Genomic DNA, 25,923 nt, shown 5'->3' on the forward strand with positions numbered 1-25,923 from the left:
GTCACTTTCTCTCGTGAACACAACACCATCCGTCATACCCTTCTCTATGCCCCCCCCCCCGCCTCTTCCCCCTTGCAGAGAGGCTTCCTTAGATCCACCAAACGTCCCAGTCTTCCTTCCCTCCCTGGCACTTCCTTAGACCCACCAAATGCCACCCTGTCTCCCTTCTCTCCCTGGCCCTCCCCAGAATGGTCTCTTCAGACAAACCCTAGATACAAACTTCAACACTACACACACACTGCACTCTGTGGTTAGAGCGGTGGAGAGGGGCAGAGGGGCATCCTGCCATGAGGGTCTTCATCGCCTTTGATGGTTCCTGTGAGCCTTTTGACGTCTCTCCTGACCAGACCGTGGGGAGCGTAAAACTGATGGTAAAGGTAATTAAACCTCTAAAAGAGGACCTTGTTAAGTACTGTAGTCACCTGGTAATATAGCAGTGTTACTCCCCTCTCTCTGTTTGTACACTGAACAGCTATGGGAAATGAAGATGATTCTAAGAAACAATTTGTTCATTTGGCTGATGTCAACTAAAGTACGTGAGTAGTACTTACCGTAGGAGACATGGTTATGTGATGAGGTGATAGTACTTACAGTAGGAGACATGGTTATGTGATGAGGTGATAGTTCTTACAGTAGGAGACATGGTTATGTGATGAGGTGATAGTTCTTACCGTAGGAGACATGGTTATGTGATGAGGTGATAGTTCTTACCGTAGGAGACATGGTTATGTGATGAGGTGATAGTACTTACAGTAGGAGACATGGTTATGTGATGAGGTGATAGTTCTTACCGTAGGAGACATGGTTATGTGATGAGGTGATAGTTCTTACCGTAGGAGACATGGTTATGTGATGAGGTGATAGTTCTTACCGTAGGAGACATGGTTATGTGATGAGGTGATAGTTCTTACCGTAGGAGACATGGTTATGTGATGAGGTGATAGTTCTTACCGTAGGAGACATGGTTATGTGATGAGGTGATAGTTCTTACCGTAGGAGACATGGTTATGTGATGAGGTGATAGTTCTTACCGTAGGAGACATGGTTATGTGATGAGGTGATAGTTCTTACCGTAGGAGACATGGTTATGTGATGAGGTGATAGTTCTTACCGTAGGAGACATGGTTATGTGATGAGGTGATAGTTCTTACCGTAGGAGACATGGTTATGTGATGAGGTGATAGTTCTTACCGTAGGAGACATGGTTATGTGATGAGGTGATAGTTCTTACCGTAGGAGACATGGTTATGTGATGAGGTGATAGTTCTTACCGTAGGAGACATGGTTATGTGATGAGGTGATAGTTCTTACCGTAGGAGACATGGTTATGTGATGGGATTGAAATGATGATAATCAACAATGTTTATGTAGATTTTGTTGTCTATTTTACTATTATAAACTGGGTGGTTCGAGCCCCGAATGCTGATTGGCTGACAGCCGTGGTATTTCACAGGTATGACAAAACATACATTTTTACTGCTCTAATTACATTGGTAACCAGGTTATAATAGCAATAAGGCACCTCGGGCTTCCCGAGTGGCGCAGTGGTCTAAGGCACTGCATCGTAGTACTAGCTGTGCCACTAGAGATCCTGGTTCAAGTCTCTGTCGCAGCCGGCCGCGACCGGGAGACCCATGGGGCGGTGCACAATTGGCCCAGTGTCATCTGGGTTAGGGGAGGGTTTGGCCGGCAGGGATGTCCTTGTCCCATCATGCACTAGCGACTCCTGTGGCGGGCCGGGTGCAATGCATGGTCGCCAGATGTACGGTGTTTCCTCTGACACATTGGTACGGCTGGCTTCAAGGTTAAGCGGGCATTGTGTCCTGAAGCAGTGTGGCTTGGCTGGGTTGTGTTTCGGAGGATGCATGGCTCTTGGCCCTTGACTCTCCCAAGTCCATATGGGAGTTGTAGCGATGGGACAAGACTGTAACTACCAATTGGATACCATGAAATTGGGTAAAAAAAATAAGTCACCTTGGGGGTTTGTGGTATATGGCCAATATACCTCTGCGTTACGTTGTCCCTAAGAACAGCCCTTAGCTGTGGTATATTGGCCATATACCACACCTCCTTGGGCCTTATTTCTTAATTGGACACTTTTACAATTGTGTCTCTCTTTGTATGGTAAATCATCCATTGACATCTGTCTGGGTGGAACACGGCTCCATCAGTGTTGAGCCCTCTCACTCTGAATGTATGGGACACTAAATTACGGCTCTCTGTGTTTCCAATCTTCTTCCTCTGGCAGGATTACTTCCACGTGCAACTGTCAGACGACAAGCAGGTGAGGCACTTCCTGGAACTGAGCTATGCTGGTGCCATCCTTCTGGACAACTGGGTCCTGACAGACGTTGGCATCACCCCTGGCAGTGCCATCTGCTGCCTGCTGAAGGTACCAGCCGGACACCTAGCTTTTTTCAACCCGTGCTTGAAAATGCATATAAGAGTGTGCTGGCTATTGCTTGAAACAGCTTCATATTATCATTTACATAAAGTGTTTCACATATAGTGTGGTGATATATAGTGTGGTGGTATATAGTGGTGTGATATATAGTGTGGTGATATATAGTGTGGTGGTATATAGTATGGTGGTATATAGTGTGGTGATATATAGTGTGGTGATATATAGTGTGGTGATATATAGTGTGGTGGTATATAGTATGGTGGTATATAGTGTGGTGATATATAGTGTGGTGGTATATAGTGTGGTGATATATAGTGTGGTGATATATAGTGTGGTGATATATAGTGTGGTGATATATAGTGTGGTGATATATAGTGTGGTGATATATAGTGTGGTGATATATAGTGTGGTGATATATAGTGGTGTGATATATAGTGTGGTGATATATAGTGGTGTGATATATAGTGTGGTGATATATAGTGGTGTGATATATAGTGTGGTGATATATAGTGGTGTGATATATAGTGGTGTGATATATAGTGTGGTGATATATAGTATGGTGGTATATAGTGTGGTGGTATATAGTGTGGTGATATATAGTATGGTGATATATAGTGGTGTGATATATAGTGTGGTGATATATAGTGGTGTGATATATAGTGTGGTGGTATATAGTGTGGTGATATATAGTGTGGTGGTATATAGTGTGGTGATATATAGTGTGGTGGTATATAGTGTGGTGATATATAGTGTGGTGATATATAGTGTGGTGGTATATAGTGTGGTGATATATAGTGTGGTGATATATAGTGTGGTGATATATAGTGGTGTGATATATAGTGTGGTGATATATAGTGTGGTGATATATAGTGTGGTGATATATAGTGTGATGATATATAGTGTGGTGATATATAGTGTGGTGATATATAGTGTGGTGATATATAGTGTGGTGATATATAGTGTGGTGATATATAGTGTGGTGATATATAGTATGGTGATATATAGTGGTGTGATATATAGTGGTGTGATATATAGTGGTGTGATATATAGTGTGGTGATATATAGTGGTGTGATATATAGTGTGGTAATATATAGTGTGGTGATATATAGTGTGGTGGTATATAGTGTGGTAATATATAGTGTGGTGATATAGTGTGGTGATATATAGTGTGGTGGTATATAGTGTGATGATATATAGTGTGGTGATATAGTGTGGTGGTATATAGTGGTGTGATATATAGTAAGGTTATATATAGTGTGGTGATATATAGTATGGTGGTATATAGTATGGTGGTATATAGTATGGTGGTATATAGTATGGTGGTATATAGTATGGTGGTATATAGTATGGTGGTATATAGTATGGTGGTATATAGTATGGTGGTATATAGTATGGTGGTATATAGTGTGGTGATATATAGTGTGGTGGTATATAGTGGTGTGATATATAGTATGGTTATATATAGTGTGGTGATATATAGTATGGTGGTATATAGTATGGTGGTATATAGTATGGTGGTATATAGTATGGTGGTATATAGTGTGGTGATATATAGTGTGGTGGTATATAGTGGTGTGATATATAGTGTGGTGGTATATAGTGTGGTGATATATAGTGTGGTGATATATAGTATGGTGGTATATAGTGTGGTGGTATATAGTATGGTGGTATATAGTGTGGTGATATATAGTGTGGTGATATATAGTATGGTGGTATATAGTGTGGTGGTATATAGTGTGGTGGTATATAGTGTGGTGATATATAGTGTGGTGATATATAGTATGGTGGTATATAGTGGTGTGATATATAGTGTGGTGGTATATAGTGTGGTGATATATAGTGTGGTGATATATAGTATGGTGATATATAGTATGGTGGTATATAGTGTGGTGGTATATAGTGTGGTGATATATAGTGTGGTGGTATATAGTGTGGTGATATATAGTGTGATGATATATAGTGTGGTGATATATAGTGTGGTGATATATAGTGTGGTGGTATATAGTGTGGTAATATAGTGTGGTGATATATAGTGTGGTGGTATATAGTGTGAAAATATATAGTATGATGATATATAGTGTGGTGGTATATAGTGTGGTGATATATAGTTGTGTGATATATAGTGGTGTGGTGATATATAGTTGTGTGATATATAGTGTGGTGATATAGTGTGGTGGTATATAGTGTGGTGATATATAGTATGGTGGTATAGTATGGTGATATATAGTATGGTGGTATATAGTGTGGTGATATATAGTGTGGTGATATATAGTGTGGTGATATATAGTGTGGTGATATATAGTGTGGTGGTATATAGTGGTGTGATATATAGTATGGTGGTATATAGTGTGGTGATATATAGTGTGATGATATATAGTGTGGTGATATATAGTGTGGTGATATATAGTGTGGTGATATATAGTGTGGTGATATATAGTGTGGTGATATATAGTGTGGTGGTATATAGTGTGGTGATATATAGTGGTGATATATAGTGTGGTAATATATAGTGTGGTGGTATATAGTGTGGTGATATATAGTGTGGTGATATATAGTGGTGTGATATATAGTGTGGTGGTATATAGTGTGGTGATATATAGTGTGGTGATATATAGTGGTGTGATATATAGTGTGGTGGTATATAGTATGGTGGTATATAGTATGGTTATATATAGTGTGATGATATATAGTATGGTTATATATAGTGTGGTGATATATAGTATGGTGGTATATAGTATGGTGGTATATAGTGTGGTGATATATAGTGTGGTGATATATAGTGTGGTGGTATATAGTATAGTGGTATATAGTATGGTGGTATATAGTATGGTTATATATAGTGTGATGGTATATAGTGTGGTAATATAGTATGGTGGTATATAGTGTGGTGATATATAGTGTAGTGATATATAGTGTGGTGATATATAGTGTAGTGATATATAGTGTGGTGATATATAGTGTGGTGGTATATAGTGTGGTGGTATATAGTGTGGTGGTATATAGTATGGTGATATAAACTGTGGTGACAGAGTGTGGTGACATAGTGTGGTGATGTAGTGTGGTGATATATAGTGTGGTGATATATAGTGTGGTGATATATAGTGTGATGATATATAGTGTGGTGATATATAGTGTGGTGATATATAGTGTGGTGGTATATAGTGTGGTGATATATAGTGTGGTGATATAGTATGGTGGTATATAGTGTGGTGGTATATAGTATGGTGATATATACTGTGGTGACAGAGTGTGGTGACATAGTGTGGTGATGTAGTGTGGTGATATATAGTGTGGTGATATAGTATGGTGATATATAGTGTGGTGATATATAGTGTGGTGATATAGTATGGTGGTATATAGTGGTGTGATATATAGTGTGGTGACATAGTGTGGTGATGTAGTGTGGTGATATATAGTGTGGTGATATATAGTATGGTGGTATATAGTGTGGTGATATAGTATGGTGGTATATAGTGGTGTGATATATAGTGTGGTGATATATAGTGTGGTGATATATAGTGTGGTGATATATAGTGTGGTGGTATATAGTGTGGTGATATATAGTGTGGTGGTATATAGTGTGGTGATATAGTGTGGTGATATATAGTGTGGTGATATATAGTGTGGTGATATAATATGGTGGTATATAGTGTGGTGATATAGTGTGGTGATATATAGTGTGGTGATATATAGTGTGGTGATATATAGTGTGGTGATATATAGTGTGGTGATATATAGTGTGTTGATATATAGTATGGTGGTATATAGTATGGTGGTATATAGTGTGGTGATATATAGTGTGGTGATATATAGTGTGGTGATATATAGTATGGTGGTATATAGTGGTGTGATATATAGTGTGGTGATATTTAGTGGTGTGATATATAGTGGTGTGATATATAGTGTGGTGATATATAGTGGTGTGATATATAGTGTGGTGATATATAGTGTGGTGGTATATAGTGTGGTGATATATAGTGGTGTGATATATAGTGGTGTGATATATAGTGTGGTGATATATAGTATGGTGGTATATAGTATGGTGGTATATAGTGTGGTGATATATACTGTGGTGACAGAGTGTGGTGACATAGTGTGGTGATGTAGTGTGGTGATATATAGTGTGGTGATATATAGTGTGGTGGTATATAGTATGGTGGTATATAGTGTGGTGATATATAGTGGTGTGATATATAGTGTGGTGGTATATAGTGTGGTGATATATAGTGTGGTGATATATAGTGTGGTGATATATAGTATGGTGGTATATAGTATGGTGGTATATAGTGTGGTGATATATAGTGTGGTGATATATAGTATGTTGATATATAGTGTGGTGATATATAGTGTGGTGATATATAGTGTGGTGATATATAGTGTGGTGATATATAGTGTGGTGGTATATAGTGTGGGATATATAGTGGTGTGATATATAGTGGTGTGATATATAGTGTGGTGATATATAGTATGGTGGTATATAGTATGGTGGTATATAGTGTGGTGATATATAGTGTGATGATATAGTGTGGTGATATATAGTGTGGTGATATATAGTGGTGTGATATATAGTGTGGTGATATATAGTATGGTGGTATATAGTGTGGTGATATATAGTGTGATGATATAGTGTGGTGATATATAGTGTGGTGATATATAGTATGGTGGTATATAGTGTGGTGGTATATAGTGTGGTGATATATAGTGGTGTGATATATAGTATGGTGGTATATAGTGTGGTGATATAGTGTGGTGATATATAGTATGGTGATATATAGTGTGGTGGTATATAGTGGTGTGATATATAGTGTGGTGATATATAGTGTGGTGGTATATAGTGTGGTGATATAGTGTGGTGATATATAGTGTGGTGGTATATAGTGTGGTGATATAGTGTGGTGATATGTAGTGTGGTGATATATAGTGTGGTGATATATAGTGTGGTGATATATAGTGTGGTGATATATAGTGTGGTGATATATAGTGTGGTGATATATAGTGGTGTGATATATAGTGTGGTGATATAGTGTGGTGATATATAGTGTGGTGGTATATAGTGGTGTGATATATAGTGTGGTGATATATAGTGTGGTGATATATAGTATGGTGGTATATAGTGTGGTGATATATAGTGTGGTGATATAATATGGTGATATATAGTGTGGTGGTATATAGTGTGGTGATATATAGTGTGGTGGTATATAGTATGGTGGTATATAATATGGTGATATATAGTGTGGTGATATATAGTGGTGTGATATATAGTGGTGTGATATATAGTGTGGTGATATATAGTATGGTGGTATATAGTATGGTGGTATATAGTGTGGTGATATATAGTGTGATGATATATAGTGTGGTGGTATATAGTGTGGTGGTATATAGTGTGGTGATATATAGTATGGTGGTATATAGTATGATGATATATAGTGTGGTGATATATAGTGTGGTGATATATAGTGGTGTGATATATAGTGTGGTGATATATAGTGTGGTGATATATAGTATGGTGGTATATAGTGTGGTGATATATAGTGTGGTGATATATAGTGTGGTGATATATAGTGTGGTGGTATATAGTGTGGTGATATATAGTGGTGTGATATATAGTGTGGTGATATATAGTGTGGTGGTATATAGTGTGGTGATATATAGTGGTGTGATATATAGTGGTGTGATATATAGTGTGGTGATATATAGTATGGTGGTATATAGTATGGTGGTATATAGTGTGGTGATATATAGTGTGATGATATATAGTGTGGTGGTATATAGTATGGTGGTATATAGTGTGGTGATATATAGTGTGGTGATATATAGTGTGGTGATATATAGTGTGGTGATATATAGTGTGGTGATATATAGTGTGGTGATATATAGTATGGTGGTATATAGTGTGGTGATATATAGTGTGGTGATATATAGTGTGGTGATATATAGTGTGGTGATATATAGTATGGTGGTATATAGTGTGGTGATATATAGTGTGGTGATATATAGTGTGGTGATATATAGTGTGGTGATATATAGTGGTGTGATATATAGTGTGGTGATATATAGTGGTGTGATATATAGTGTGGTGATATATAGTGTGGTGGTATATAGTGTGGTGATATATAGTGGTGTGATATATAGTGGTGTGATATATAGTGTGGTGATATATAGTATGGTGGTATATAGTATGGTGGTATATAGTGTGGTGATATATAGTGTGATGATATAGTGTGGTGATATATAGTGTGGTGGTATATAGTGTGGTGGTATATAGTATGGTGGTATATAGTGTGGTGATATATAGTGTGGTGATATATAGTGTGGTGATATATAGTGTGGTGGTATATAGTATGGTGGTATATAGTGTGGTGATATATAGTGGTGTGATATATAGTGTGGTGGTATATAGTATGGTGGTATATAGTGTGGTGATATATAGTGTGATGATATATAGTGTGGTGATATATAGTGTGGTGATATATAGTGTGGTGATATATAGTGGTGTGATATATAGTGTGGTGATATATAGTGTGGTGGTATATAGTGTGGTGATATATAGTGTGGTGATATATAGTGTGGTGATATATAGTGTGGTGATATATAGTGTGGTGATATATAGTGTGGTGATATATAGTGTGGTGATATATAGTATGGTGGTATATAGTGGTGTGATATATAGTGTGGTGATATATAGTGTGGTGGTATATAGTGGTGTGATATATAGTGTGGTGATATATAGTGTGGTGATATATAGTGTGGTGATATATAGTGTGGTGATATATAGTGGTGTGATATATAGTGTGGTGGTATATAGTGTGGTGATATATAGTGGTGTGATATATAGTGTGGTGATATATAGTGTGGTGATATATAGTGTGGTGGTATATAGTATGGTGGTATATAGTGTGGTGGTATATAGTGTGATGATATATAGTGTGGTGATATAGTGTGGTGATATAGTGTGGTGATATATAGTGTGGTGATATATAGTGTGGTGATATATAGTGTGGTGATATATAAACTCAGCAAAAAAAAGAAATGTCCCTTTTTCAGGACCCTGTCTTTCAAAGATAATTAGTGAAAATCTAAATAACTTCACAGATCTTCATTTTAAAGGGTTTAAACACTGATTCCCATACTTCTTCAACGAACTGTAAACAATTAATGAACCTGCACCTGTGGAATGGTCGTTAAGACACTAACAGCTTACAGACGGTAGGCAATTAAGGTCACAGTTATGAAAACTTAGGACGCTAAAGAGGCCTTTCTACTGACTCTGAAAAACAACAAAAGAAAGATGCCCAGGGTCCCTGCTCATCTGCGTGAACGAGCCTTGGGCATGCTGCAAGGAGGCATGAGGACTGCAGATGTGGCCAGGGCAATAAATTGCAATGTCCGTACTGTGAGACGCCTAAGACAGCGCTACAGGGAGACAGGATGGACAGCTGATCGGTACATCCGAACGTAACACCTGCGGGACAGGTACAGGATGGCAACAACAACTGTCCGAGTTACACCAGGTACGCACAATCCCTCCATCAGTGCTCATCAGCCTGCAATAGGCTGATGAGGCAGGTCCTCACCAGACATCACTGGCAACAATGTCGCCTATGGGCACAAACCCACCGTCACTGGACCAGACAGGCCTGGCAAAAAATGCTCTTCTCTGACGAGTCGCGGTTTTGTCTCACCAGGGATGATGGTCGGATTTGCGTTTATTGTTGAAGGAATGAGCGTTACACCGAGGCCTGTACTCTGGAGCGGGATCGATTTGGAGGTGGAGGGTCCATCATGGTCTGGGGCAGTGTGTCACAGCATCATCGGACTGAGCTTGTTGTCATTGCAGGCAATCTCAATGCTATGCATTACAGGGAAGACATCCTCCTCCCTCATGTGGTACCCTTCCTGCAGGCTCATCCTGACATGACACTCCAGCATGACAATGCCACCAGCCATACTGCTCGTTCTGTGCATGATTTCCTGCAAGACAGGAATGTCAGTGTTCTGCCATGGCCAGTGAAGAACCCGGATCTCAATCCCATTGAGCACGTCTGGGACCTGTTCGATCAGAGGGTGAGGGCTAGGGCCATTCTCTCCAGAAATGTCCGGGAACTTGCATGTGCCTTGGTGGAAGAGCGGGGTAACATCTCACAGCAAGAACTGGCAAATCTGGTGCAGTCCATGAGGAGGAGATGCACTGCAGTACTTAATGCAGCTGGTGGCCACACCAGATACTGGCTGTTACTTTTGATTTTGACCCCCCCTTTTTTAAGGGACACATTATTCAATTTCTGTTAGTCACATGTCTGTGGAACTTGTTCAGTTTATGCCTCAGTTGTTGAATCTTGTTATGTTCATACAAATATTTACACATGTTAAGTTTGCTGAAAATAAATGCAGTTGACAGTGAGAGGACGTTTCTTTTTTTGCTGAGTTTAATATGGTGATATATAGTATGGTGATATAGTATGGTGGTATATACAGCGCCTTGCAAAAGTATTCACCTGCTTGGCGTTTTTCCTATTTTGTTGCATTACAATCTGTAATTAAAATGATTTTTATTTGGATTTCATGTAATGGACATACACAAAATTGTCCAAATTGGTGAAGTGAAATGAACAAAATAACTTGTTTCAAAAAAGTTGACTAAATAAAAAACAGAAAAGTGGTGCGTGCATATGTATTCACCCCCTTTGCCATGAAGCCTCTAAATAAGATCTGGTGCAACCAATTACCTTCAGAAGTCACATAATTAGTTAGATTGCACAGGTGGACTTTATTTAAGTGTCACATGATCTGTCACATGATCTCAGTATAAATACACCTGTTCTGAAAGGCCCCAGAGTCTGCAACACCACAAAGCAAGGGGCATCACCAAGCAAGTGGCACAATGAAGACCAAGGAGCTCTCCAAACAGGTCAGGGACAACTTTGTGGAGAAGTACAGATCAGGGTTGGGTTATAAAAAAATATCAGAAACTTTGAACATCCCATGGAGCACCATTAAACCCATTATAAAAAAATTGAAAGAATATGGCACCACAACAAACCTGCCAAGAGAGGGCCGCCCACCAAAACTCACGGACCAGGCAAAGCGGCCATTAATCAGAGAGTCAACAAAGAGACCAAAGATAACCCTGAAGGAGCTGCAAAGCTCCACAGCGGAGATTGGAGTATCTGTCCATAGGACCACTTTCAGCCGTACACTCCACAGAGCTGGGCTCTACGGAAGAGTGGCCAGAAAAAAATAAGCAAACATGTTTGGTGTTCGCCAAAAGGCATGTGGGAGACTCCCCAAACATATGGAAGAAGGTACTCTGGTCAGATGAGACTAAAATTGAGCATTTTTGCCATCAAGGAAAACACTATGTCTGTCGCAAACCCAACACCTCTCATCACCCCAAGAACACCATCCCCACAGTGAAACATGGTGGTGGCAGCGTCATGCTGTGGAGATGTTTTTCATCGGCAGGGACTGGGAAACTGGTCAGAATTGAAGGAATGATGGATGGCGCTAAGTACAGGGAAATTCTTGAGGTTAACCTGTTTGTCTTCCAGAGATTTGAGACTGGGACGGAGGTTCACCTTCCAGCAGGACAATGACCCTAAGCATGCTACTAAAGCAACACTCAAGTGGCTTAAGGGGAAACATTTAGATATCTTGGAATGGACTAGTCAAAGCCCAGACCTCAATCCAATTGAGAATCTGTGGTATGACTTAAAGATTGCTGTACACCAGCGGAACCCATCCAACTTGAAGGGGCTAGAGCAGTTTTGCCTTGAAGAATGGGAAAAAATCCCATTTGCTAGATGTGCCAAGCTTATAGAGGGGGGGGGGGGTTGTAGGGGGGATGAATACTTTTGCAAGCCACTAGTATGGTGATATATAGTGTGGTGATATATAGTGTGGTGGTATATAGTGTGGTGATATATAGTGTGGTGGTATATAGTATGGTGATATATAGTGTGGTGATATATAGTGTGGTGGTATATAGTATGGTGATATATAGTGTGGTGATATATAGTGTGGTGATATATAGTGTGGTGATATATAGTGTGATGATATATAGTGTGGTGATATATAGTGTGGTGATATATAGTGTGGTGGTATATAGTGTGGTGATATATAGTGTGGTGGTATATAGTGTGGTGATATATAGTGTGGTGATATATAGTGTGGTGATATATAGTGTGGTGGTATATAGTGTGTGTATAGTGTGGTGGTATATAGTGTGGTGATATATAGTGTGGTGGTATATAGTATGGTGGTATATAGTGTGGTGATATATAGTGTGGTGATATATAGTGTGATGATATATAGTGTGGTGGTATATAGTGTGATGATATAGTGTGGTGGTATATAGTGTGGTGGTATATAGTGTGATGATATAGTGTGGTGATATATAGTGGTGATATATAGTATGGTTGTATATAGTATGGTGATATATAGTGTGGTGATATAGTGTGGTGATATATAGTGGTGATATATAGTGGTGATATATAGTATGGTGGTATATAGTGTGGTGATATATAGTGTGGTGATATATAGTGTGGTAATATATAGTGTGGTGATATATAGTGTGGTGATATATAGTGGTGATATATAGTGTGATGATATAGTGTGGTGGTATATAGTGTGGTGATATATAGTGTGGTGATATATAGTGTGGTGATATATAGTGGTGTGATATATAGTGTGGTGATATATAGTATGGTGATATATAGTGTGGTGATATATAGTGGTGTGATATATAGTGTGGTGGTATATAGTGTGGTGATATATAGTGTGGTGATATATAGTGTGGTGATATATAGTGGTGTGATATATAGTGTGGTGATATATAGTGGTGTGATATATAGTGTGGTGGTATATAGTGTGGTGGTATATAGTGTGGTGGTATATAGTGTGGTGGTATATAGTGTGGTGATATAGTGTGGTGATATATAGTGTGGTGGTATATAGTGTGGTGATATATAGTATGGTTGTATATAGTATGGTGATATATAGTGTGATGATATAGTGTGGTGGTATATAGTGTGGTGATATATAGTGTGGTGGTATATAGTGTGGTGGTATATAGTGTGGTGGTATATAGTGGTGTGATATATAGTGTGGTGATATATAGTGGTGTGATATATAGTGTGGTGATATATAGTGTGGTGATATATAGTGTGGTGATATATAGTGTGGTGATATATAGTGTGGTGATATATAGTGTGGTGATATATAGTGTGGTGATATATAGTGTGGTGATATATAGTGTGGTGGTATATAGTGTGGTGGTATATAGTGTGGTGATATATAGTGTGGTGATATATAGTGTGGTGATATATAGTGGTGTGATATATAGTGTGATGATATAGTGTGGTGATATATAGTGTGGTGATATATAGTGTGGTGATATATAGTGTGGTGATATATAGTGTGGTGATATATAGTGTGGTGATATATAGTGTGGTGGTATATAGTGTGGTGATATATAGTGTGGTGGTATATAGTGTGGTGATATATAGTGTGGTGATATATAGTGTGGTGGTATATAGTGTGGTGATATATAGTATGGTGGTATATAGTGTGGTGATATATAGTGTGATGATATATAGTGTGGTGGTATATAGTATGGTGATATATAGTGGTGTGATATATAGTGTGGTGATATATAGTGTGGTGGTATATAGTGTGGTGGTATATAGTATGGTGATATATAGTGTGGTGATATATAGTGTGATGATATAGTGTGGTGATATATAGTGTGGTGATATATAGTATGGTGGTATATAGTGTGGTGGTATATAGTGTGGTGATATATAGTGTGGTGGTATATAGTATGGTGGTATATAGTGTGGTGATATATAGTATGGTGGTATATAGTGTGATGATATAGTGTGGTGATATATAGTGTGGTGATATAGTATGGTGGTATATAGTGTGGTGATATATAGTGTGATGATATAGTATGGTGGTATATAGTGTGGTGATATATAGTGGTGTGATATATAGTGTGGTGATATATAGTGTGGTGATATATAGTGTGATGATATAGTGTGGTGATATATAGTGTGGTGATATATAGTATGGTGGTATATAGTGTGGTGATATATAGTGTGGTGATATATAGTGTGGTGATATATAGTGTGGTGATATATAGTATGGTGGTATATAGTGTGATGATATAGTGTGGTGATATATAGTGTGGTGATATATAGTGTGGTGGTATATAGTGTGGTGATATATAGTATGGTTGTATATAGTATGGTGATATATAGTGTGATGATATAGTGTGGTGGTATATAGTGTGGTGATATATAGTGTGGTGGTATATAGTGTGGTGGTATATAGTGTGGTGGTATATAGTGGTGTGATATATAGTGTGGTGATATATAGTGGTGTGATATATAGTGTGATGATATAGTGTGGTGATATATAGTGTGGTGATATATAGTGTGGTGATATATAGTGTGGTGATATATAGTGTGGTGATATATAGTGTGGTGATATATAGTGTGGTGATATATAGTGTGGTGATATATAGTGTGGTGGTATATAGTGTGGTGGTATATAGTATGGTGATATATAGTGTGGTGATATATAGTGTGATGATATAGTGTGGTGATATATAGTGTGGTGGTATATAGTGTGGTGATATATAGTGTGGTGGTATATAGTGTGGTGATATATAGTGTGGTGGTATATAGTGTGGTGATATATAGTATGGTGGTATATAGTGTGGTGATATATAGTGTGATGATATATAGTGTGGTGGTATATAGTATGGTGATATATAGTGGTGTGATATATAGTGTGGTGATATATAGTGTGGTGGTATATAGTGTGGTGGTATATAGTGTGGTGATATATAGTGTGATGATATAGTGTGGTGATATATAGTGTGGTGATATATAGTATGGTGGTATATAGTGTGGTGGTATATAGTGTGGTGATATATAGTGTGGTGGTATATAGTATGGTGGTATATAGTGTGGTGATATATAGTATGGTGGTATATAGTGTGATGATATAGTGTGGTGATATATAGTGTGGTGATATAGTATGGTGGTATATAGTGTGGTGATATATAGTGTGATGATATAGTATGGTGGTATATAGTGTGGTGATATATAGTGTGGTGATATATAGTGTGGTGATATATAGTGTGGTGATATATAGTGTGGTGATATATAGTGTGGTGATATAGTGTGGTGATATAGTGTGGTGATATAGTGTGGTGGTATATAGTGTGGTGGTATATAGTATGGTGATATATAGTGTGGTGATATATAGTGTGATGATATAGTGTGGTGATATATAGTGTGGTGGTATATAGTGTGGTGATATATAGTGTGGTGGTATATAGTGTGGTGATATATAGTGTGGTGATATATAGTGTGGTGGTATATAGTGTGGTGATATATAGTATGGTGGTATATAGTGTGGTGATATATAGTGTGATGATATATAGTGTGGTGGTATATAGTATGGTGATATATAGTGGTGTGATATATAGTGTGGTGATATATAGTGTGGTGGTATATAGTGTGGTGGTATATAGTATGGTGATATATAGTGTGGTGATATATAGTGTGATGATATAGTGTGGTGATATATAGTGTGGTGATATATAGTATGGTGGTATATAGTGTGGTGGTATATAGTGTGGTGATATATAGTGTGGTGGTATATAGTATGGTGGTATATAGTGTGGTGATATATAGTATGGTGGTATATAGTGTGATGATATAGTGTGGTGATATATAGTGTGGTGATATAGTATGGTGGTATATAGTGTGGTGATATATAGTGTGATGATATAGTATGGTGGTATATAGTGTGGTGATATATAGTGGTGTGATATATAGTGTGGTGATATATAGTGTGGTGATATATAGTGTGATGATATAGTGTGGTGATATATAGTGTGGTGATATATAGTATGGTGGTATATAGTGTGGTGATATATAGTGTGGTGATATATAGTGTGGTGATATATAGTGTGGTGATATATAGTATGGTGGTATATAGTGTGATGATATAGTGTGGTGATATATAGTGTGGTGATATATAGTGTGGTGGTATATAGTGTGGTGATATATAGTATGGTTGTATATAGTATGGTGATATATAGTGTGATGATATAGTGTGGTGGTATATAGTGTGGTGATATATAGTGTGGTGGTATATAGTGTGGTGGTATATAGTGTGGTGGTATATAGTGGTGTGATATATAGTGTGGTGATATATAGTGGTGTGATATATAGTGTGATGATATAGTGTGGTGATATATAGTGTGGTGATATATAGTGTGGTGATATATAGTGTGGTGATATATAGTGTGGTGATATATAGTGTGGTGATATATAGTGTGGTGATATATAGTGTGGTGATATATAGTGTGGTGGTATATAGTGTGGTGGTATATAGTATGGTGATATATAGTGTGGTGATATATAGTGTGATGATATAGTGTGGTGATATATAGTGTGGTGGTATATAGTGTGGTGATATATAGTGTGGTGGTATATAGTGTGGTGATATATAGTGTGGTGATATATAGTGTGGTGGTATATAGTGTGGTGATATATAGTATGGTGGTATATAGTGTGGTGATATATAGTGTGATGATATATAGTGTGGTGGTATATAGTATGGTGATATATAGTGGTGTGATATATAGTGTGGTGATATATAGTGTGGTGGTATATAGTGTGGTGGTATATAGTATGGTGATATATAGTGTGGTGATATATAGTGTGATGATATAGTGTGGTGATATATAGTGTGGTGATATAGTATGGTGGTATATAGTGTGGTGGTATATAGTGTGGTGATATATAGTGTGGTGGTATATAGTATGGTGGTATATAGTGTGGTGATATATAGTATGGTGGTATATAGTGTGATGATATAGTGTGGTGATATATAGTGTGGTGATATAGTATGGTGGTATATAGTGTGGTGATATATAGTGTGATGATATAGTATGGTGGTATATAGTGTGGTGATATATAGTGGTGTGATATATAGTGTGGTGATATATAGTGTGGTGATATATAGTGTGATGATATAGTGTGGTGATATATAGTGTGGTGATATATAGTATGGTGGTATATAGTGTGGTGATATATAGTGTGGTGATATATAGTGTGGTGATATATAGTGTGGTGATATATAGTATGGTGGTATATAGTGTGATGATATAGTGTGGTGATATATAGTGTGGTGATATATAGTATGGTGGTATATAGTGTGGTGATATATAGTGTGGTGGTATATAGTGTGGTGATATATAGTGTGGTGATATATAGTGTGGTGATATATAGTGTGATGATATAGTGTGGTGATATATAGTGTGGTGATATATAGTGTGGTGGTATATAGTGTGGTGGTATATAGTATGGTTGTATATAGTATGGTGGTATATAGTGTGATGATATAGTGTGGTGATATATAGTGTGGTGCAGTCACCCTGCTTGAGACTTAATGTTGCCCTTGCTCAACAAAGACCATGGTTATGGTAGAGTGATAGGTTAGTAAGAACACTGCTTCGTGAGTGTGAAGTGTTGTTGTACAGAGGTTCCTGGGTACATGTCCAGAGCCGGACAGGGACAGAACTCACTCTGTTACACAAAGATTTGTGGAAGATTTGCTAACAGAGGAGAGTGGTTATGTATCAAGTACAAGTTTAACCATCAGAATAATGTTTATTTCTGTTCCTTACTCCTTACTTACACATCCCATCATTGACAGAGTCAAAGCCAGACCTTCTGTCTGTCTCTCCCTCTTGCTGGTTGACTAGAGTGGAAATCTATAGTATTGTATGGTTGACCTGGGATAGAGCTGAAATGTGGCCCAATGTAATGTTGCCTTTGTACCAAACACCCTTACAGTCATAAGCCTTTTCCCCATGTAATCGCCTTGACCTGTCTGGTGTTCGCTAACAGTAGCTGAAGAGTCTGTATACCCAGTGGTGTACAGTACAGTAGAGCACAGCAGAGTACAGCAGGCCGTATAGTAGTAGAAGAAGAGGCCATATACCCTTTGGGTTCATTGAAATACATATTAGATTTCTGTTAACAATTTAATCTGCACCCAGATTAGTGTTCAATTGAATCTGCACCCAGATTAGTGTTCAATTGAATCTGCACCCAGATTAGTGTTCAATATGATAGAACAGAACTCAGTGCAGTACATTAATTAGAAAATGTTGTTACAAGTTTGAGCCACGAGATGGTGGTAGATCACAAGTTTAAATAGAATGGACCTTTGATTTGTCTCTGGATAGAAATTGCCCTTGGACGCAGATCTAGGATCAGCTTACTCTCACCAAATCCTAACCTTTACCATTAGCAGTAAAAACACAAACCAGACCTTAGATCAGTGCAAAGGAGCCACTTCATCTTACCCCTGTAATTATATGACTCCTAACTTATATATACTGAGTGTACCAAACATTAGAAACACTTTCCTAATATTGAGTTGTACCCCCTTTTGCCCTCAGAACAGCCTCAATTCATTGGTACATGGACTCTACAAGATGTTGAAAGCATTCCACAGGGATGCTGGCCCATGTTGACTCCAATGCTTCCAACAGTTGTGCCAAGTTGGCTGGATGTTCTTTGGGTGGTGGACCATTCTTGATACACACAGGAAACTGTTGAGTGTAAAAACCCCAGCAACATTGCAGTTCTTGACACAAACCGGTGCGCCTGGCACCTACTACCATACCCTGTTCAAAGGCACTTAAATATTTTGTCTTGACCATTCACCCTCTGAATGGCACACATACACAATCCATGTCTCAATTGTCTCATGGCTTAAAAATCTTTCTTTAACCTGTCTCCTCCCCTTCATCTACACTGATTGAAGTGGATTTAAGTGACATCATTAAGGGATCATAGCTTTCACCTGGATTCACCTGGTCAGTCTGTCATGGAAAGAGCAGGTGTTCATAATGTTTTGTTTACTCGGTGTATAAACACAACATAGGTATTTATGTAAAACAAGTGAATATACTGTATGTCCATGGTGTTATACTTCAGCAGGAGCCGGTGGTGCGTGTGTTCAGTGCCGTGACGGGGGAGACCCTCTCAGTCTTGGGCACGGTGTTTCTCCTGAGTACGTCTGTGGCCAGGCTCATGACCCTGGTGTCCCAGCAGTGTGGGCTTCCCGTCAGCTCCTTCAGACTGAGCTCTCCCACCGGCCTGCAACTCTACGACTGCAACCGGCTCCACGACTACGCCGTTGACGTGGGTATGGCCTTCCTTGTGCAGTAGGTCAATGGTCCTCTGCTGTGTGTGTGTGTGTGTGGGGGGGGGGGGGTCCTTTATACTGAAATGTTTCCACATTACTGTGGAGGTCCAGTGAAGTTCCAGCATTGCAATGCAAAAAAAAAAGTCTCTACACCTTTATGGATGTAACATAGAGACAAATGGACTGTACGGAACACATTCTTGGTTCATGGCAACCAGGAGGACAACCCTGCATATGTCTCTGTCTCCCAGGGGCTACTCTACGGTTGGACACCTGGGATGGGTGGGCGGAGTTTATCAGAGGCTGCTTCCTGGGACACAGACTGACCGTCCAACGATACCTGTCTAGGGAGAGACCTGTGATGAGGTCATCTACACATCTACACATCTACACACGGAATAAACATCTACACACGGAATAAACATCTACACACGGAATAAACATCTACACACGGAATACACATCTACACATCTACACACGGAATAAACATCTACACACGGAATACACATCTACACACTGAATACACATCTACACATCTACACACTGAATACACATCTACACACTGAATACACATCTACACACTGAATACACATCTACACACTGAATACACATCTACACATCTACACACTGAATACACATCTACACATCTACACACGAAATACACATCTACACACTGAATACACATCTACACACGGAATACACATCTACACACTGAATAAACATCTACACACGGAATACACATCTACACACTGAATACACATCTACACACTGAATACACATCTACACACTGAATACACATCTACACATCTACACACTGAATACACATCTACACACTGAACTGTATGATAGACTAGTACAATTCCATTCCCCTCAGCTACTTGTATTATTATCAACAGTGATGGTACTGACCCTGTATATAGCTTACAATAATGGTACTGACCCTGTATATAGCTTACAATGATGGTACTGACCCTGTATATAGCTTACAATGATGGTACCTACTCTGTATATAGCTTACAATTATGGTACTCACCCTGTATATAGCTTACAATGATGGTACTGACCGGGTATATAGCTTACAATTATGGTACTCACCCTGTATATATCTACAATTATGGTACTGACCGGGTATATAGCTTACAATTATGGTACTCACCCTGTATATATCTACAATTATGGTACTGACCGGGTATATAGCTTACAATGATGGTACTGACCCTGTATATAGCTTACAATAATGGTACTGTCCCTGTATATAGCTTACAATGATGGTACTGACCGGGTATATAGCTTACAATGATGGTACTGACCCTGTATATAGCTTACAATAATGGTACTGTCCCTGTATATAGCTTACAATGATGGTACTGACCCTGTATATAGCTTACAATGATGGTACTGACCCTGTATATAGCTTACAATAATGGTACTGACCCGGTATATAGCTTATATTCTCGTGTTTTTTTCCTTTATACATTTTTTCTCTTACCCTGATATTTAATACTGCATTGTGGGAAAGAGTAAGCATTTAACTGTACTGTTTTATAACCTGCTGTATCTTGTGAACTTGACAAAAAAAACTTGAAACGTGTAATAAATACATTGTTTCTGTATTATTCCAGGTTCCAGCTCCGGGTGGCACTCTACATTGCTGCTTCTCTGGGCCACCTGGACCTGGCCGACTGGCTGCTGGAGAGGGGGGTGCGTGCCATTGAGCCGGTGGGGGTCCACCCTTACCGTGAGTGGTGCCACCAGATGGCCCACCCCGACGCCGCCAAGTGTCCCGCCGTCGCCTCCATCGAGCGCGGCCAGCTCACCATCCTCAAACTCTTTATCGCCAGCAGCGTTCTGACCCTTGCCTGTCGGGATCCCCAAGGTCGTGACCCACTCAGGATCGCCCTCCAGCACGGCCACAGAGAGTGTGTGTGTCACCTGGCCACCAAGCTGTGCTCTGTGGTGGTCCTCCCAGGTATGGCTCTGCCCATGCGGACATACGTCCAGATAAAGCGCTGGGTGAGGCTGGGGCAGAGGAGGGCAGCATCCAGGCACTGCATGGGCCTCAACAGGGCTCCGTTCAGGACCAGGGTGGGCGACACGGTCCTGGTGGACGGCTTCACCCTCCCCAAGATGTCCTCCAAGCCCAGGAGGAGTGAGGCCAAGGCGAGTATCAGGGTGGCGTCCAAAGCCTCTCAACCTTTGAGCCCCATCAACTGCCCGTCTCATGTATCCTGCACGCTCCGTGCCCTGGCATCCCTGGATGCACCTCTTCAACTACCGAAGCTACCCCCTGTGGCCACGAGGGATGGAAGAGAGAAGAAGAGAGGGAAGAAGAGGGGATGTGGTGGGAAGGGATGTGAGGAGGATGAGAGTGGGGATCATAACAGCAACCAATGGAGGAGCAGAGTCTCGCTCCCGCCCATTTCCAGAGACACCAATCTCAGACCTGTGTTTGCCTCTGCCTCGCCAAACTTCGCCCAGATCCTCACCACCTCACTGGAGTCCTTTTCTCTCCACTGCGACCGCACACCCAGAGAAAATGCCATATACTGTTTGGCCTTGGCCAGGTTAGTCCAACTTTAAATGACGGTGATTTACAAGTGAAATTACAGTGTTATTTCAATGCTACGGTTTTAATATGAATGTTTCTCTGGAGGTTTCTTATGAAAGGTGTGAATACTGTCAGAAGATGCCTCCTATAATCAGTGGTGGGGGAAAACACATGTAAAAGCTGTTTACACACTTTTTATTTTATTTTGCGCAAGCGTTTACCCACCTTTTGTGGAAGATGCATTGAAAGTATAGGGAGCGTTACTTCTTTAATCCTGAACGGCAATCAGCATTTACCAGTCAATGTTTTTACCACTTCATCACTGCCGATGATATACCCTTATCCTCCCTGAATAGATTTTAGTAAAAACAAATCATGAGCCAACCATCATGCTAAGAAGGTATATAGAGTCAAGTCAAATCAACTCAAAATGTATTTGTCACATGCGCTGAATACAACAAGTGTAGACCTTTCCGTGAAATGCTTACTTACAAGCCCTTAACCAACAGTGCAGTTCAAGAAGAGTTAAGAGAATATTTACCAAATAAACTAAAGTAAGAAATAATAAAACATTTGAACTAGTCCGGTGGCCATTTTGATTAATTGTTCAGCAGTCTTATGGCTTGGGGTTAGAAGCTGTTATTGGTTTACCCTAACAAGTCCTAAAACAAATCATGAGCCAACTATCATGCTTAGAAGGTATATAGAGTGTCAGCCTTATTGGTTTACTCTAACAAGTTGTTTCAGTATGGGGAGAGGAAAGGATGTAAGAAAGGGAGCTTCATTAATGTATTGAGGCCATCACATATACAGTATTTCACAATGTTAGACCACCGATTTGGCCCCCTAACCTTGTTCTGGTTGATTGACTCTCTAACAGTGCCTTCACACAGAGACCATGGCTGCAGCAGCTGAATGTAGCGCGGGCTCTGACCAGGAGGAGAGCTCAGCACATTGGGTCGACACCAGGATCCTGGTCATTAGGCAGATTAAACATACTGTAACAAGGAGGGACAACCTGGACTTGTCCAAAAAGGAACTCTTATTTAAGTTTTCTCTTTGGCAAAACATTTTTAAAATTTTTTAAAAATGTTTTCCATTGTGTGCCCTCATGAACACAACCCAGAGATCAACTACACTAACTGGTACCTCACAAAGTACCTGTATTGTCACTAACAAGGGAGGAAAATACAGTGAACAAGATGAGACTTTGGAACAGACGATGCCTGAAACAATGCGGACGACGAAGAATTGAGTTCCTTTTGATGAGGCTTATAGATATATAGAGATACTTATAGATATAGTCAGTACTGTGTTTGATTTGTGTGTAGAACGTTTATAACGGCAGGCAGTGGATTCTCAGTCACTCGTATTCTCAAGTAACAAAACCGGATCATATTTCACTGGCTATTTGTAAAAGCCAAATGTGAATGGAATTACTATTATTCTTGTCCGTCTTTATTCTAGAGTCATTCAGTTGAATGAATGTGACTGTATGTGATTGTACTGTATGTGATTGTACTGATTGTACTGAATGTGATTGTACTGAATGTGATTGTACTGATTGTACTGAATGTGATTGTACTGAATGTGATTGTACTGATTGTACTGAATGTGATTGTACTGATTGTACTGAATGTGATTGTACTGAATGTGATTGTACTGATTGTACTGAATGTGATTGTACTGAATGTGATTGTACTGAATGTGATTGTACTGAATGTGATTGTACTGATTGTACTGAATGTGATTGTACTGAATGTGATTGTAAGTGTTTGACATGGGTCTAATTGAGGCTCCAAACCCCCCACTGAACACTAGTTTTTGTCCATAGAAATCCCTCCTTGCTGATGAAGACCTATAGTGGTTGAAATCGATGTAAAATACACAGTATGAACACTGCTGCATTAAAACTATTTCATTAAGATGTGAATCATAATTGCTCATATAAATGAGTCTGTGCAGTGTCAAAATAATACATCTGTTACATAAGGAAAATAAAATGCTGTTTTGGGAGAAATAAATACCACCAAAGACATGAAATAATGGCATTATGGGGAAAATAATACAAAAATACATACTGTATTTCAGAGTATTTGAAAAAAACCTGTTTACATTTACATTTTAGTCATTTAGCAGACGCTCTTATCCAGAGCGACTTACAGTAGTGAATGCATACATTTCATGTTTATTTACATTACAAAACTGACAACTACTCTAACAATGTGTTAGACAGCATGTGTCATCATAGGCTAAACGGTAGCCCATTCCCCTGCAGTATGTGGTTTTACACAGCAACATAGCAGACAACTGAAATAGTTTTTATTTAACCATTATTTCACTAGACAAGTCAGTTAAGAACAAATTCTTATTTACAATGATGGCTAAACCCGGATGACGCTGGGCCAATTATGCGGCACCCTCTGGGACTCCCAATCACTTGGAGTGGGAAGGACACAAAATCCAATATCACACACTTCATCCTTAGTATTCTGAGAACTGTCAGATAGCTGTGAGAGCTATGAGTGGATCGTTGACCCCATGCATAAATGATAACTTTGCTTTAACTCAGTGGGGCAAGTAGAACATCCGGGTTAGTGTATGTGCATTGTCTTGTCAGTTGATTGTCTTTGTCTCAAAGATTTTTCATTTGTGGGGTATTGAAGAAGCTTCTGATCTCAAACTTCTTGACAGGTAAGAAACACTTGGTTAGTGTATGTGTCTCATCCAGTGTGTTGTCAGGTGAACGTTGAACATGCTTCTTGCAGGTGATCTAATGATGTCATTGAATCGTTGTCATTGAGTTGCTCACTGGACAAGACAATTATTCACTGAAAATGAAATCTGTATTGTAATTTCACTTGTTGATATTTGATTGGCTATTTGCTGTCTTTTGAAAATACAAAAATAAATATATCTGGTTTTATGAAGCACTTGTAGACATTCATTGTTTTCAAAATCATATTTTCAGCAGAACAGATACATACTTTTACAATATGACATCAAATAAAATAAAAATCAAGTAAGCGATAGGTAAATGATTGGCAAAAGGCTCCAAACACCCAGGTCATAGACTGTTCACTCTGCTACCACATGGCAGGTGATACGGAAGCACCAAGTCTGGGACAAAAGGCTCCTTACAGCTTCTACCCCAAAGCCATAAGACTACTGAACAGCTTCTACCCCCAAGCCATAAGATTGCTGAACAGCTTCTACCCCCGAGCCATAAGACTGCTGAACAGCTTCTACCCCCAAGTCATAAGACTGCTGAACAGCTTCTACCCCCAAGCCATAAGACTGCTGAACAGCTTCTACCCCCAAGTCATAAGACTGCTGAACAGCTTCTACCCCCAAGCCATAAGACTGCTGAACAGCTTCTATCTCCAAGTCATAAGACTGCTGAACAGCTTCTACCTCCAAGTCATAAGACTGCTGAACAGCTTCTACCCCCAAGCCATAAGACTGCTGAACAGCTTCTACCCCCAAGCCATAAGACTGCTGAACAGCTTCTACCCCCAAGCCATAAGACTGCTGTTAATTAATTAAATGGCTATCTGCACTATTTGCATTGACCCCCTTTGTTACTGATGCATTTTTCTAATTGTTTTGCCCTGACTCTCTTGAATTGGCTCGATGCACACTCACTACACTCTACCCACACATTCACTGTGACACTGACCGACTTTCACACTTCACACAAGTTGCTGCTACTGTGTTTATCTATCCTGATTG

The 25,923-nt window shown here is 39.2% G+C and overlaps 1 protein-coding gene across 1 annotated transcript; it reads left to right on the top strand.

Moving 5' to 3' along the window:
- The first annotated feature begins 287 nt into the window (after positions 1-287).
- Positions 288-23,699, top strand: LOC115152514 (protein ANKUB1). The gene is made up of 6 exons (XM_029697376.1): positions 288-377; positions 2,249-2,392; positions 19,433-19,643; positions 19,895-20,009; positions 21,266-22,207; positions 23,072-23,699. Exons 1-6 carry the CDS (start codon positions 288-290, stop codon positions 23,193-23,195), a joined length of 1,626 nt encoding a protein of 541 aa, XP_029553236.1. The 3' UTR covers positions 23,196-23,699.
- The last annotated feature ends 2,224 nt before the right edge of the window (positions 23,700-25,923 follow it).

Source organism: Salmo trutta, chromosome 17 (genome assembly GCF_901001165.1).
Source record: "Salmo trutta chromosome 17, fSalTru1.1, whole genome shotgun sequence".
Lineage (NCBI taxonomy): Eukaryota > Metazoa > Chordata > Actinopteri > Salmoniformes > Salmonidae > Salmo > Salmo trutta.